Consider the following 14,637-nt stretch of genomic DNA (forward strand, 5'->3'; position numbering starts at 1 on the left):
TCTTTATTTTCTATCTACCTATCTCAGTCTCTCTCAGTGGTGTTCGCAATTATGTGTCACGGGTGTTGAAAATCTCTAATTACTTTTCAAACAATTAACAAACCACAAGTTAATAAATAGTGAACTTAAAAATTGAGCTGGATAAAGATAAGCTGATGATAATATTAAAGAAACTATTTTAACCCTGCCCATTTGGCAGGTGGCCAGGTAAAACCAGTGGCCAGCTAAAATCATCAAAGCCTGACTGGGTCTGAGAGGGGAAGCAATTATAGCTTTCTCATCAGAGCCACCAAGCTGGAAGAGAACCTGTAGCTGGAAGACTCTGAGAAAGGTAAATCTTTTAACTTTTGCTTTTTCAGACATTTCTCAGGGGGCCACTAAGAGCAAGAGTGCTTCTCCAGGTACACACAATAAAAATCAAGGCTTCTTTGGCCTCAATGTTTACTTGCTCCAAATGACATGAGTGCCAGGAAGCATTCCTTTGGTCCCTAAAGGCAACCTCCTGCCATCCAACATTGAGCTTCTGCACATCAGCTAATAATTGTCACTTGCAATTAGTTTCAAGCAGTAATATGACTAAAACTGTGCCGATGAAACCAGGAAGTTAAAATCTCCTGGGCCTCACACTGCCAAGGTTAGGGCAGTTTGGTACACAACTCCCACCCTGATTTAATATCTGAACTCAAATCTCTTTACCCTTTCTTTCACTCTCATGATTTCTCTCCCCAGCCTTTCTCTGACCCCAATCTCTCTCTCTGGTAAAGAAATTTAGTTAATGCCAGGAAGCAGAGCAAATCATGTTTTACGCTTTAAAATCTTACCCAAGGACAACAGCCTGAAACTTATTGAAAATTGGGTCGCTGACCTCATCAACGTAAAACCAGTATGATACACCACTAAACAAGCATCCCAATGTGACTCAATGTTGTGACCTCAGCAATCATGTCCGGCTCAAATCCAAAGCAGCCCATAGGCAGATTCTTGGGGCGATGGGGGCTGCCGATCAGCCCAGACGAGCAGAAGGAAAGCTCCACATAATAAATTACTTACCTTTTAGTTGACAGCTAGCAGTCTCTTTCAAGGACTATTGACTAGGCAAATGTAGGCATGCACAGTACGGGGCAGCACGGTAGCATTGTGGATAGCACAACTGCTTCACAGCTCCAGGATCCCAGGTTCGATTCCGGCTTGGGTCACTGTGCGGAGTCTGCACATCCTCCCCGTGTGTGCGTGGGTTTCCTCTGGGTGCTCCGGTTTCCTCCCACAGTACAAAGATGTGCAGGTTAGGTGGATTGGCCATGATAAATTGCCCTTTGTGTCCAAAATTGCCCTTAGTGTTGGGTGGGGTTACTAGGTTATGGGGATAGGGTGGCGGTGTTGACCTTGAGTAGGGTGCTCTTTCCAAGAGCCGGTGCAGACTCGATGGGCCGTATGGCCTCCTTCTGCACTGTAAATTCTATGAAAATTCAATGTTCAGTCAGTTTATATTGGCTTTGAGAGTAGTTTATGTTGGCTTTGGGAGTATGGTCCTAAAGAGGCATTTGAACGAGGATTAGCATATTCAAGCAGCTTAATGTCTGCTTCAGGCAAATGCAAAAACAGGTAGAGCAGTACTCAAAGATCACATTGTTCCACTTAAGCGTGAGTCTCTGACTGTCCAAACCTATGAAATATAAATGGTCAGATATCCTAGGTAGGACGTTGTACAACTGAGGTAGTGGGGAAGTCTAAATATATATTTTTTTAAACTTGCATTTATTAGATCATGGATGTAAAATAATTACATTTAAGCAGTATAATATGGAGGGATGTCCCTCACTTTCAAGAAAACTTTCTGAAATCTACGCTTCCCAAAGCAGCCAGGACATAACTGCACATTTCTGTTGATCCTGTCTCTTTCTAATAAAGTGAAATAACATCAATTGGGCCACACAAGTAACAAGAAGGTCAGAGTACAGGAATAATTATGAAATAAAAATCACAGAACCATCCATCTTCAATGTACTTGTATTACTCAGACCATGAGTCCAGTCTGATTACTGGTAGTTTTAGTGTCCCTCAATTGTGAGCATCTTGAATTATCATTGCATTAAAGTCAACAGTTAAGGTGTAAGTTTCCATGTCACAGTTTTATTACAAAATGATAATTAAATCTTGTCAGATTCATTAATTTGAAAGTAGCTCTTCTTAAATAGTAACTGTACTCCATAGTCAATTCAAAATCAGTTATCAGGGTTAGAATTTTTATAAGTGTTGGATGTTTCAAAGACCCAATTCAACCTTAACTTTTTCACAACTTCTATTAGGCATTGAAGTGCATTTTGAACAACAGGAAACTGTGATGTTGTTATACGGGGCATGGCTCTGACCACATAAGTTTGTAAATCTGCCACTGATATATGTGAATAGATTCAGCAGCTATAATGACGAATGGAAATGTAAGGTTAACTTCAGTTTTTAAAGCTTATTGCAGTCTCACCATTCAGACTTTGTCCAATCCGTATAACAGCATTGGCGGTTGCATCTGAAATTTGTTCAGTGAGAAGCTGAGTATCGAAAGCAGTGTTGTCTTCCTCTAAGCCATTTATGAAGAAACTGACTCGAATGTTCTGTGTCTGCAATAAAACAAATCAATACAAAGGGTTAGTCAATCTTCCACCCGTGTATGAAATAAATGTTGGGCTGGATTCTCCGTTTCTGAGACTAAGGTGTTGCCACCGGGACAGAATAATAATCGAATAACAATCTTTATGATTGTCACAAGTAGGCTTACATTAACACTGCAATGAGGTTGCTGTGAAAATCCCCTTGTCGCCACACTCTGGCGTCTGTTAGGGTATACAGAGGGAGAACCCCGGGTGCTCCGGTTCCTTCCCACAGTCAAAAAGATGTGCGGGGAAGGTGGATTGGCCATGCCAAATTGCCCTTAGTGTCCAAAAAAATGCTCAGGTGGGGTTACTGGGTTACAGGGAGAGGGTAGAGGTGTGGGTTTAGGTAGGGTGCTCTTTTCAAGGGCTCGGTGCAGACTCGATGGGTTGAATGGCCTCGTTCTGCACTGTGAATTCTATGATTCTATGATAATTCATCTAACAAGCACGTCTTTCGGGACTTGTGGGAGGAAACCGGAGTACCCGGAGAAAACCCATGCAGACACGGGGAAAACGTGCCGACTCCGCACAGTCAGTGACCCAAGCGGGAATCAAATCTGGCACCTTGACGATGTGCTAACCACTGTGCTACCATGCCACCTATTCAGTGATGTTCTACGACCATGGAATCGGCACTGGTCCCGTGTAATTCAGAATCCGTTAATTGGCTAGCACCAGTGCCACATGGAAGTAGAGCAATTGCAATGAAGACAGTGTTTGATTCACCGGGGTCATGATTGGCATTTGAGAGGCTGACAAGCTACAGCTGCACATAAGAACTCCACTCCCCATACACACTCATTCCAGCCAAGAAGTTGGCAGCCCGGACAGCAGCACCGCTGCAGATGCAGAACAAGAGAGCCTGCTGGACTCTATGGCGAGTCGGGGCGCCCTGTTCCCTGGAGTGGAAAGGAGGTTGCCACCTGCCACCATACACTAGACCTGGGCAGAGGTGACAAAAGGCCATGAGCGCTGTGGACCCCACCACCAGGACCAGCCAACAGTGTCAAAAGAAGCTTCACACCTCCTCAGGGCGGCCAGGTTGAGTAGCCAGCACCATGCCCCTGTCACCAACCCCTGACCCACACACCATAACCACCCATCCAGAGGGCGTCCGAGCCCCGCCGCCTGCAATCTGCTCACACCCCACCCTGCGGCATATGCCAGCACCCATATCGCCCACCAAGGCCGGATGCCCTGTTCACAAAGGTCACCCGCTGCCCACCCCTTGTGCTACTCATGTCCAACTGCCTAACATTGCATTTTCTGTTTACCCCTCCCAGGAAAAGGTGGCGCATAACCCGTAGCGAGAGAAGACTGCAGGGGTCCGCCGGATCTGGGACTCCTCCCCGCCATGGAGTGGTGGACACTGGACCTGGTCGGTGGGCCCGATAAGAGGGCAGTTGCAGAGGCGGAGGTCGTCATCGGGGAACCAATGAGTCCCCACTGAGTTGTGGTTTCCTATGGCATGAATGTCACCCCCCCCCCCACATCACCCCCCCATCAAACCCCCACCTCCATCACACCACCACGCCTCCTGACCACAACCACAACCTCAGCACCCCAGCACCCCCAACCCACCAGGAGCAGGAGGCGGTGCCAACCATGCGTGCTATCCAGTCACTGCATGGGTGGTGGCCATGGTGGAAGGCCATGGCGAAAGCATCAACCATGAGTCAGGATGTCCAAGGCCTGGGGCATTCTGTGCAAGCCGTGGCTGAGGCACAGTAAAGGGCTGCCCTGTCACAGGCAGTCATGTACCAGAGCCACCTGGACATTGCAGCAGCGCTACAGAGATTGGCCCAGTCACAATGGGTCATGGCTGTAGGCGTCAATGGCGTTGCCTGGGTACTGGCTGACTGAATGGGTCACAGAGGGACCTGGCACAGTCACAGAGGGACACGGCACCATCCAAGAGTGAGGTGGCCCATTCCCTGTGTTCCATGGCCGCGAGCATTGAGACCCTGGTCGAGATGAGAGCGTGCCTCCAGAACTGGCAGCGCCAGGTGACGGGGAGGCCCTTGGAGCTCACTCTGGCCGCAACCCAATCTCAAGAAATAAACCGGAGCCATCAGGCACCCAGAGAGAGGAGGAGGTGATGGGGTGCAGCCTGGTGACTCCCGCTTGGGTCGGAACACCACAGAGCCTCGGACTCCCACACTCTTGTCCCTGGTGCATCTGATGGGTAACAAACAGAACAGGGTGGCACCATATCACGTGGGACGCCTGAGTGATGCTTGTCCAAGCCAGGAGGACATTGCTCCAGAGGACAGCCGCCAAAGGGGACCTAGGTCACAGGGTGAGAATTGCAGCAGGGTGCCTCCACCCCTAATCCACATAGATGTAGCGTTCGGACCCGTAAGGCCAGAAAGTTAAATACGTGTTGTTCATGTGGGCATCAGCTAGGCATGCTAGTCTGCGAACCACGAGGCGACTAAAGAGTTCTGTGCATGTCCGCCCTGACTCACATGTTGTGCAGTCTCCTGTGCCTGCCCAGGTCCCGTGCCCTGTCCATCCATCTCATTGGACGGGGCCTGGAGTTCATTCTGCTCCTCCAGCATACTGGAGGGCCCGTCCCGAGCAATCCAGGCACCTGAACCGCATCTTCAGGATGACGATGCACCGTTCGATCACAGCCCTGGCCGCGGCATGGACGTCGTTGTAGCGGGTGTCCGCATTGGTCTCTGGTCTCCGGATAGGCCGCAGCAGATAGCCGCTATCATCCAAAAGCCAACCCCTCACCCGGGGGATAGCCTCAAAAGTGTTGGGAACCATCGAGTGTGTCAGGATGAAGGTGTCGTGTACACTGCCCGGGTATCCCTTTTGGTTTGTGAAGAACACCCCCTCATGAGCCAGTGCTTGTAAGGAGATATGCATCACATCGATCACCCCCTAGACCGAGGGCACCCTGGTGATAGCGGAGAACCCCGCTGCCCGGGCATCCTGGTGAACTCGGTCCACATTGCAGCTGATATATTGGGCTGAGCAGGCATACAGGGCTTCCGCGATGGCGCAAATGCACCTGTGCCCTAAAATCTGCGAGATCCCTGACAGGTCCCCACTGGCACCTGGAAGAGCCCTGTGGTGAAGAAATTCAGGGCGATCATCACTTTGACGCCACTGGGAGCAGGTAACCTCCCCCACACCCCCGCATTTCCAGGTGCCCCATGATCCGGCAGATATGCCGTATGGTTTCCCTGCTCAGCCGGAGTCTTTGATGGCATGCTCAGTCCCATAGGTCCTCAATGACACATGCTGCTGGTGCACACAAGGCCGAAGGCTGCACCTCCTTCCCACGTCCTTCTCGACCTGTTGGGTGACCGGCTCTCCATCCTCACCGGCTAGCTCCTGTTCCTGTGGGGCGTGCTCCACTGCTGCAGGGTCCTCCCCAAGCAGCTCCTACTCATTTAGCCGCAGTGTATCCCCCAGGGCTGTGGCAGCTAGGATGATGGGAAATATTCCTGGTTGGATTCCGAAATCCATTGTCTTCAGGGTGTTAAAGGCAGACATGTTAGCACGGTGCGTATCCCCGTGCCCAACCAGGTACAACGGGCTACACGGTGGCGTCGGCCTACATTGAAGCCCCTTGCCCACACATGCACCCTCCCATCCTCCCCCTTCCCCAACCATTCCCCCAGGCACTCTGGCCTCCATAGCGATGGCACCGTGGGGGCCTCTGGCCTTGGCACTCACCTCTGCCGGCTGGCGCCACCTATACCAGAGGTACACTCTGCAACCGCTGTCTGCCGCCCTCCTCCAGAGCTACTGTGGGTGTTTGTTGGGACTCTTATTTTACCTTCTAGTGAGAGTTGATAGTCTGGTTGATTAGTGGTGTCAAAAATATAACTTTATGGCAGCACGGTGGCACAGTGGTTAGCATTGCTGCCTACGGCGCTGAGGACCTGGGTTCGAATCCCGGCTCTGGGTCACTGTCCGTGTGGAGTTTGCACATTCTCCCCGTGTCTGCGTGTGTTTCACCCCCACAACCCAAAAGATGTGCAGGGTAGGCGGATTGGCCATGCTAAATTGCCCCTTAATTGGAAAAATAATTGGGTACTCTAAATTTTTTTAAAAATATATAACTTTATTGCTAATTATTCACTTGAATACACTTGAATGAGAACTGAATTAAAACTTAGAAATGGAATAACAAACAATACATAAAAGGGTCAAACTACTGGCAAAAAAATGAAACATAAATGCACAAAGAAATCACTTTAAACACAAACAAATGGATAGATGGGCAGTTCAGCAGCACAGTGGGTAACACTGTTGCTTCACAGCTCCAGGGCCCTCTCGGCTTGGGTTACTATCTGTGCGGAGTCTGCTCATTCTCCCTGTGTGTGTGTGGGTTTCCTCCGGTTTCCTCCCACAAGTCCCGAAACATGTGCTGTTAGGTGAATTGGACATTCAGAATTCTCCCCGTGTACCCAAAGGCGTCAGAATGTGGCGACTGGGGGCTTTTCACAGTAACTTCATTGCAGTGTTAATGTAAGCCTACTTGTGACGGAGACTTCCGGTGGCGGCTATGAAGGTGTATGTCGCACATTTGGTGGCTCCCGCTCTGGTCGGACTTTTGGACCTTTTCCCCCAATTTTCTACCGGACTTGAATTGTAAAACTGATGACAGAGGCAATTGTGAACTGAATTCCCGCATCGGTACATGGAGAGGTCTAGAAGTGCTCGTAAAGGCAGAAACAGAATGACAGAAAAGGTTTGGGCTGAAGCTGCAGCAGGAGACAGCATGGCGGAGGACCGGACCTCTGGTTTGTGGACCCGGGGTCAATGGAGCAGCTGATGCAAGTTATTCAGGAAGGCTTTGCTAAGCAGAAACGGGACTGCTTGGACCCGATAAAAGAGTCAATTGAGCGGTTGGAGCTTAGATTGGATGTCCACGATCAGCGATCCAGAAGGTAGAGAAGGCGCTGGCTGAGCAGGAGGAACATCAAACTGCGGTAGAGTTGGAGGTGGGGCTGCTGAGAGACCAGCAGAAGAAGCTCATGGAGAAGGTTGAGGACCTAGAGAATAGGTCCCGCTGGCAGAACTTGAGAATCATTGGGATCCGAGAGCGGTCTGAAGTTGCGGACGCTGGGGCATACATCGCAGACATGATTGAAAAGCTGCTGGGGGATGGGGCATTCTCCCGACCCTTGGAGGTGGACAGGGCTCACAGAGCACTCGTGAGGAAGCCGCGAATGGGAGACCCCCCGAGGGCAATGGTGGTGAGATTCCACAGGTACTTGGATAAGGAGCGCATTCTACAGTGGGCCAAGCAGACACAGAGCTGTAAGTGGGACAACAGTATCCTGAGGGTTTACCAAGACCTGAGTGTGGAGGTGGCCAGGAAAAGAGCAGACTTCAACCAGATTAGGTTGATTCTTTTTAAGAAAAAGGTGAAGTTCGAACTGTTGTATCCGGCCCGTCTCTGGGTCACGTACGAGAAACAGCACTTTTATTTTGAGTCATCTGAGGACGTGCTGGACTTCGTGAAAAGGACTGGTGGTGGACTGGGAACTTTTGAACTTTGCTGCAACATTCATGTTTTTTTTTGTTTTGTTTTTCTGTTCTTTTAAAAAACGTTTCTCATTTTTCATTTTGTGGAATCTGTTTGTAATGCTTTTTGTATTGTTTTGGGACCAGCGGTAGAGCTGAGTGAGTTAAGGTTTTCATTTGCACTGTTGGGGGATGGAGGTGTGCTTGTTTAGATCTTGTTGTTTTTCTGTCAGGCAATTGTGTGGGGATTGTTTGATGTTGGAGTATATTTGTATGAGCAGGGGGAAGGGTGGGAAGGAACAATAGGTGGGAGGCTATCTGGTGTCAGGGATGGGGGCCACCAAGCTAGCTGGGCAGGCTAGCTCATGGAAGCGCAGTGGGGGGGGGGGGGGGTGAGCATATGTTCGGCTTATTAAAGGGGTTGGGTTACAGAGTGGGGGGGGTAAATGCTCTGCTGACGAGGGAGAGACTTGGACTAAGGAACAGAGAGCAAGTTGGGGGCGGAGGTTGCCTGCGGGCGGACCGGTGGAGGCGCGGAGCATTGGCTGGAGGAGGGCCCAAAAAAGGGGATAGCTGATTGGCGAAGGGGGAAGGCAATGAGGCCCCAAATAGGCTGATCATCTGGAATGCTCGAGGGTTAAATGGGCCGGTCAAGAGGGCACGTGTGTTCGCGGATCTTAGGGGACTGAAGGCGGACGGGGTAATGTTGCAGGAGACACACTTTAGAGTAGCTGACCAGGTTAGATTGAGGAAAGGCTGGGTCAGTTTCACACGGGACTAGACTCCAAGACTAGAGGGATCGCGATCCTGATCAATAAGTGTGTGGTGTTTGAAGCGGGTAGAATAGTCTCGGATGTGGGAGGTCAGTACATTATGGTCAGTGGGAAACTGGAGGGGGTGCAGGTGGTATTAGTAAATGTGTATGCGCCAAATTGGGATGATGTGGAGTTTATAAACAGGATGCTGGGGAGGATACCGGACCTGGACTCGCACAAGTTGGTCATGGAAGGGGACATTAACACAATTTTTGACCTTGGCTTGGACCAGTCAAGCTCGAAAACGGGCAGGGTGCCAGCAATGGCAAAGGAACAAAAAGGGTTCATGGAGCAGATGGCAGGGGGAATCCATGGAGATTTGGGCAGCCGAGGTTGAAGGAGTTTCCCTTCTACTCACAAGTGCATAAAGTGTACTCCCGAATTGATTTCTTTATTTTGAGCAGGGCCTTACTGGTAGGGGTGGTGGACACGGGGTACTCGGTGATTACAATCTCAGACCATGCTCTGCACTGGGTTGACCCACACTGGAGGTTAGATGTGGGACTTTTGGCTGACGAAGGGGTGTGCGAGCGGCTGAGGAAATGTATTCAGAACTACCTGCAGGTCAACGACACAGGGGAAATTTCAGCAGCGGTGGTCTGGGAAGCACTGAAGGCGGTGGTCAGAGGGGAGCTGATCTCGATTCGGGCCCACTGGGAGAAGGTGGACAGGGCAGAGACAGACCGACTGGTAAAGGAGATACTACAGATCGATAGGAGGTATGCAGAGACCCCAGAGGCAGGGCTTCTAAGGGAACGGCGGAGGCTACATGGAGGGTGGTGGAGCAGCTGAGAAAGGCGAGGGGGGCCATCTATGAGCATGGAGAGAAGGCCAGCAGAATGCTTGCACAGCAGCTTAGAAAGAGGGAGGCAGCCAAGGGGATAGGCAAAGTAAATGATGGAGATGGGAACCTGGTTGGAGATTCAGCAGGGGTGAAGAATGCATTTAGGGATTTCTACAGTAGGCTGTACAGGTCGGAACCCCCTGCAGGGCCGGAGGGGATGAGGCACTTCTTGGAGGGGCTGAATTTCCCAAAGGTCGACGGGGAGCTAGTAGAAGGGCTGGGGGCTCCGATCGGGTTGGAAGAGATAGTGGAGGGTCCTTGGGCCGGACGGATACCCAGTGGAGTTTTATAAAAAGTTCTCTGGGATATTGGGGCAGGGTTTGATGAGGATGTTCAATGAGGCAAGGGAAAGAGGGGTGCTGCCCCTGACAATGTCAGAGGCCACGATTTCGCTGATTCTGAAGCGGGACAAGAACCCGGAGCTGTGTGGGTCCTACAGGCCGATATCCCTGTTGAATGTCGATACCAAATTGCTGGCCAAAATTTTGTCCTCCAGGATTGAGGATTGTGTTCCGGACGTTATTGGGGAGGACCAGACGGGGTTTGTTAAGGATGGGCAGTTGGTGGCCAATGTAAGAAGGTTGTAAAACGTGATCATGATGCCCCCGGAAGGTAGGGAGGTGGAGGTAGTGATCGCAATGGATGCAGAAAAGGCTTTTGATCGGGTAGAATGGGATTATCTGTGGGAGGTACTGGGACGGTTCGGATTTGGGCAGGGTGGAGCACAGAGTCTCGCTCTATGCAGACAACCTGCTTCTGTATGTATCGGACCCAATAGAGGGAATGGAAGAAATCATGAGGATTCTAGGGGAATTCAGAGTATAAGCTAAATACGGGGAAAAGTGAGATGTTTGCAGTCCAGGCGAGGGGACAGGATAGGCGATTGGAAGAGCTGCCGTTTAGATTAGTAGGGGGAAACTTCAGGTATTCAAGTGACGCGGGAATGGGATTGGCTGCATAAATTAATTCGATTTCCGGCTGACGCCAAGTTCTCCGCCCAATCGTGATTCCCGATCCTGGCGTCGGCCGACGGAGAATGCCGCCCGCTATTTCTGATTGACCTTCATTTATGTGTAGCTCTACCTGGTTTTGTTATGTATTAATGCATCAATGAAATCGGAAAGAAAATGTTTTAACTTGAGTAACACCATTGATCAGTTGTAACATTACTGCCACCATTTACAGACGACATTGGAAACATGTCAAAGCTCTGTCAAATTATACATTCATATACATTGTAATGAATTAGTGGAAGCTTTTCCAACCTAATATTAACCAATAATTATATTGCCTGTGATCACAGTTTGAAAGCAATTCTTTATTTTTGTGGTCCTGATATGACAGAACTCCACTTCTAAGTACTTGATATAATAAGTAGCGAAAGAATCAAAATAAAATGTAGGTAATTATTATCTGCCCATAAATTCTGATTTGGAATAATATATTTAGTGACAAGTAACAGCAACAGTATTAGTTGTTACCGAATGTTAAGGAAGATTCCAAAAATGTTTGTATTTACATCCAGGAAGCTTCTCGGGTAATATGTTAAATATTTATGAAATATGAAACAGCATTGATAGATTGATACCATTATGGAGAAAAACAGTACGATGTACATTTATAAAACAGAAAATGGTCACAGAATTCCAACGGTATGGCACCTGTAGGTTACCATCACGTGACAGCCCGAACAGTACCTTGACTGAATCCTCAAACTAAATTGTGAAATTGACAGGACAGAAAACAGGACTAAAATAAGGTGTACAGCAACTCCCAATATCCAAATGCAGCTGATTTAATGTAATCAGAAGTACACTGGAGAAAGTATATGCACAAAACTGAAGGATGGCTGCAAATTGGGAAAATAATGGTCCAGAATAATTAAGCGGAGGAAAGCCAACTTCAATGGTGCAAGAACGGAGCTGCAGAGAATAGGCTGGAAAGAAAGGTTGGTGGGAAAAACTGTAGCTGAACAATGGGCTTCCTTCAAAAAAGAAATAGTTTGAGCACAGACAAGGTATATTCCCTCAAAAAGAAAAGGTAGGGCAAACAAATCCAGAGCTCCTTGGGTGAAAAAAAGATAGAAATTAAGATAACAATGCAAAAGCGTGCTTAGGACAAGTGTCAGGTCGAAAGTACAATTGAGAACGAAGAGGAATACAGGAGGTTCAGAGGGGAGGTGAAAAAGCAGATTAGAGAAGTGATGAGGGATTATGAGTCATTAAATGGTTTCAAGAATGACATAGATATATTTCTGATTTTTTAAAAACAGGTTCAAGGGATATGGGAACAGGTGGGGAGGTGGATTTGAGACCAGGAAGTGATCAGCCATGATCTGATTGAATGGCAGAGCAGGCTTGCAGTGCTGAATTTCCAGCTTCTGCTCTTAATTCCTGTGTTGCTACGAGGAAAGACTGGCAGCCAACATAAAGGAGAATCGCAAAGTCTTCTGTTGGCATATAAATAGTAAAGGAGGAGGAGTCGTGTTGATTAGGGACATAAAATGAAACTTACACATCGAGGCATGGGGCATGACCGAGGTATTAAATGAGTACTTTCCATGTGTCTTTACCCTGAAGGTAGATGCTGCCAAAGCCATGGCAACAGATGGGGAAAATCCCTAGAAGCGGTCAAAATTGATAAGGAGGAAGTGTTGAATACATTGACAGTACTTAAAATTGACAAGGCACAGGGACTGGATGAGATGTATCCAAGGATACTGAAGGAAGTGAGAGTGAAAATTGGAGGGTGCTAGCCATAATCTTCCAGTCTTCTCGAGACTAGTGGGGGTGACAAAGGGCTGGAGAATTGCAAATATTATGCCCTTGTTCGACAAAGGTTGTCACGAATGCCCTCGCAATTACAGACCAGTCAGTATAACCTAAGTGATGGTCAACCGTCTGGAAAAAGTTATTCAGGATAGAATTAGTAGTCACATGGAAAAATGCGGGTTGATTGGGAAGAGCCCGCATTTTGAAAGGGAAAATCCTGGACGGGATTCTCCGCTTGCCGACGCTGAAATCGCGAAACGGGATTGGGCAGAGAATAGCTTCCGACGTCAAAATCCGGGTAGGCGCTGGTTCAATGCCAAATTGGGATGCTCCAGCACCCTGGAAATGGTATCAATGTGTCCCTCGCAGTGCGAGGTGAAAGTACAGTAGGCACATCATTAGCGGGCCTGGCACCCTATGCTCCGGAGCCTCCGCGATTCATCGCCTCCAATGGGCCGAGTTCCCGACGGCGTTGTTCACTTGTGATTTTAAAAATTGTGAACCTGGCGTCCTGGCTGCGGAGCGAGAGAGAGGAGGTAGGAAATGACGTGAAGTGACTGCGGGCTGCCGGCCCAGACACTGGCCATGCTAGCTGCGATGGGGGGGGGCCTTGCAAGGGCCGGGGGACACGGAGGGAGGGAGGGAGAGGAGGGGCAGGCTGGGCAGCCGGGGAGCCGCCCCCCCCCCCCCACACAGAACTGGGGCAGTTTCCAGGCACCGACCCCCAGTGAGGGCAGTGCCAGCCAATGGCACCCCTGGCAGCAGGGAGAGGCACCAGGAGCTGGGGAACCTACTGGGCTGAATACCGATGGGGGAGGGATGCTGGGGTGGGGGTAGGTGTATGTGTGTGGGGGGGGGGGGGGGGGGGGGAAGACATGCATGGGCGGGGCCTGCAATGCCACCATGTAGCCCATGTATGGGGGCCCGGGGACTCCCTCATAGTCAGTTGGGGCTTGGAGAGGTTTGGGGTTACGTTGGGATCTCCAGGTGGCGTCCCGATCTCTCGGTACACTGAGGGATTCTGGCGAGCTGAGCTCTTCAGTGCAACAAATGGGGCAATGTGCAGCCTCGGCCTCGCATTCCCTGCTGAGGCCCCCTATCTAACCTGAATGACGTTTGATAGTGTTGGTTTCTTGGCACTGCAAGTGTTGGGAAACATGCAGCTAAAAGTACTCGCCATGGGACTTTGTTCCAATTTAGTTAAATTGCGCCCTATGTGTGGGCTTGACTGGGGAGAAACTCCCCAAGACCCATAAAAGCGACTAAGTGTGGTTAGATAGCAGTGGAGAACTCGCCGACAGAGCCGGAGTGAAACCCCCAACAAAACCCGCCACAAATGAGACTTAGAAACTTTTCCGTTAGATTGTGCCCGTAACTTTTTAATCACATTTTTTGGCCTCCAGGCAACAATGGTGGCATCAACACTGTAAAGAAGCAGTGAACAGATAGAGGCAGTTTCAAGGCTTTTGCTTCATTCTGCATTCAGACAGCCAATCCAGAGGGCCCAAGCCTCGAAAACTATTGTATACATAATGTTAGATGTACATATGGTTGTAGCACCATTAATGTACAATACAGTTCAGAACTGGTTTGATTTTTAAAAAATTGTCCTGAATCATTATACATGAGGAATTGTGTTTTTTGTTATATTTTTGAATGTATAAGTTATTTGTGGTCACTATCTTTAAAACCCCCGAAGCAATACCCTTGATAGCAATGCAGTATTTGATGAAGTGGAACACCAAGAAACTCCAGTAAAACTCTAAGTTAAAGGGCACTAGGGTGGTAGGGGAGTGGATCCATCCATAGGTTAGAATCATATCTGACATAAAGGAAGGAGGCTGAGGCTGTTGGAGTCCAATCATCTCAGCCCCAGGACATCGCTGCGTGGGTTAGTCAGGAGAATGTCATAGATTCAATTGTCTTCAATTGCTTCATCAATCACCTTCGTTCCATCATAAGGTAAGAACTGGGGCTGTCTGCTGAAGATTGCAGTGCTACTATATCGTTGGACTCCATCACAATCCTTCAGAGGAAAAAGCCTAATCACCTCTTCTTGGCATTCA

The 14,637-nt window shown here is 49.1% G+C and overlaps 1 protein-coding gene across 7 annotated transcripts in view; it reads right to left on the reverse strand.

Moving 5' to 3' along the window:
- ush2a (Usher syndrome 2A (autosomal recessive, mild)) overlaps positions 1 to 14,637 on the reverse strand; it is a 1,354,742-nt gene that overhangs the window by 1,188,061 nt on the left and 152,044 nt on the right. For all 7 annotated transcript variants that reach the window (XR_005462328.1, XM_038811752.1, XM_038811743.1 and 4 more), the window contains exon 4: positions 2,480 to 2,615. Coding sequence is in view for 6 of the 7 variants with exons in the window: in XM_038811752.1 (XP_038667680.1) it covers positions 2,480 to 2,615 (136 nt within the window). In the remaining variant the exon portion in view is untranslated. The remainder of the gene's footprint in view (positions 1 to 2,479; positions 2,616 to 14,637) is intronic.

The sequence above is a fragment of the Scyliorhinus canicula genome, chromosome 1 (genome assembly GCF_902713615.1).
Source record: "Scyliorhinus canicula chromosome 1, sScyCan1.1, whole genome shotgun sequence".
Lineage (NCBI taxonomy): Eukaryota > Metazoa > Chordata > Chondrichthyes > Carcharhiniformes > Scyliorhinidae > Scyliorhinus > Scyliorhinus canicula.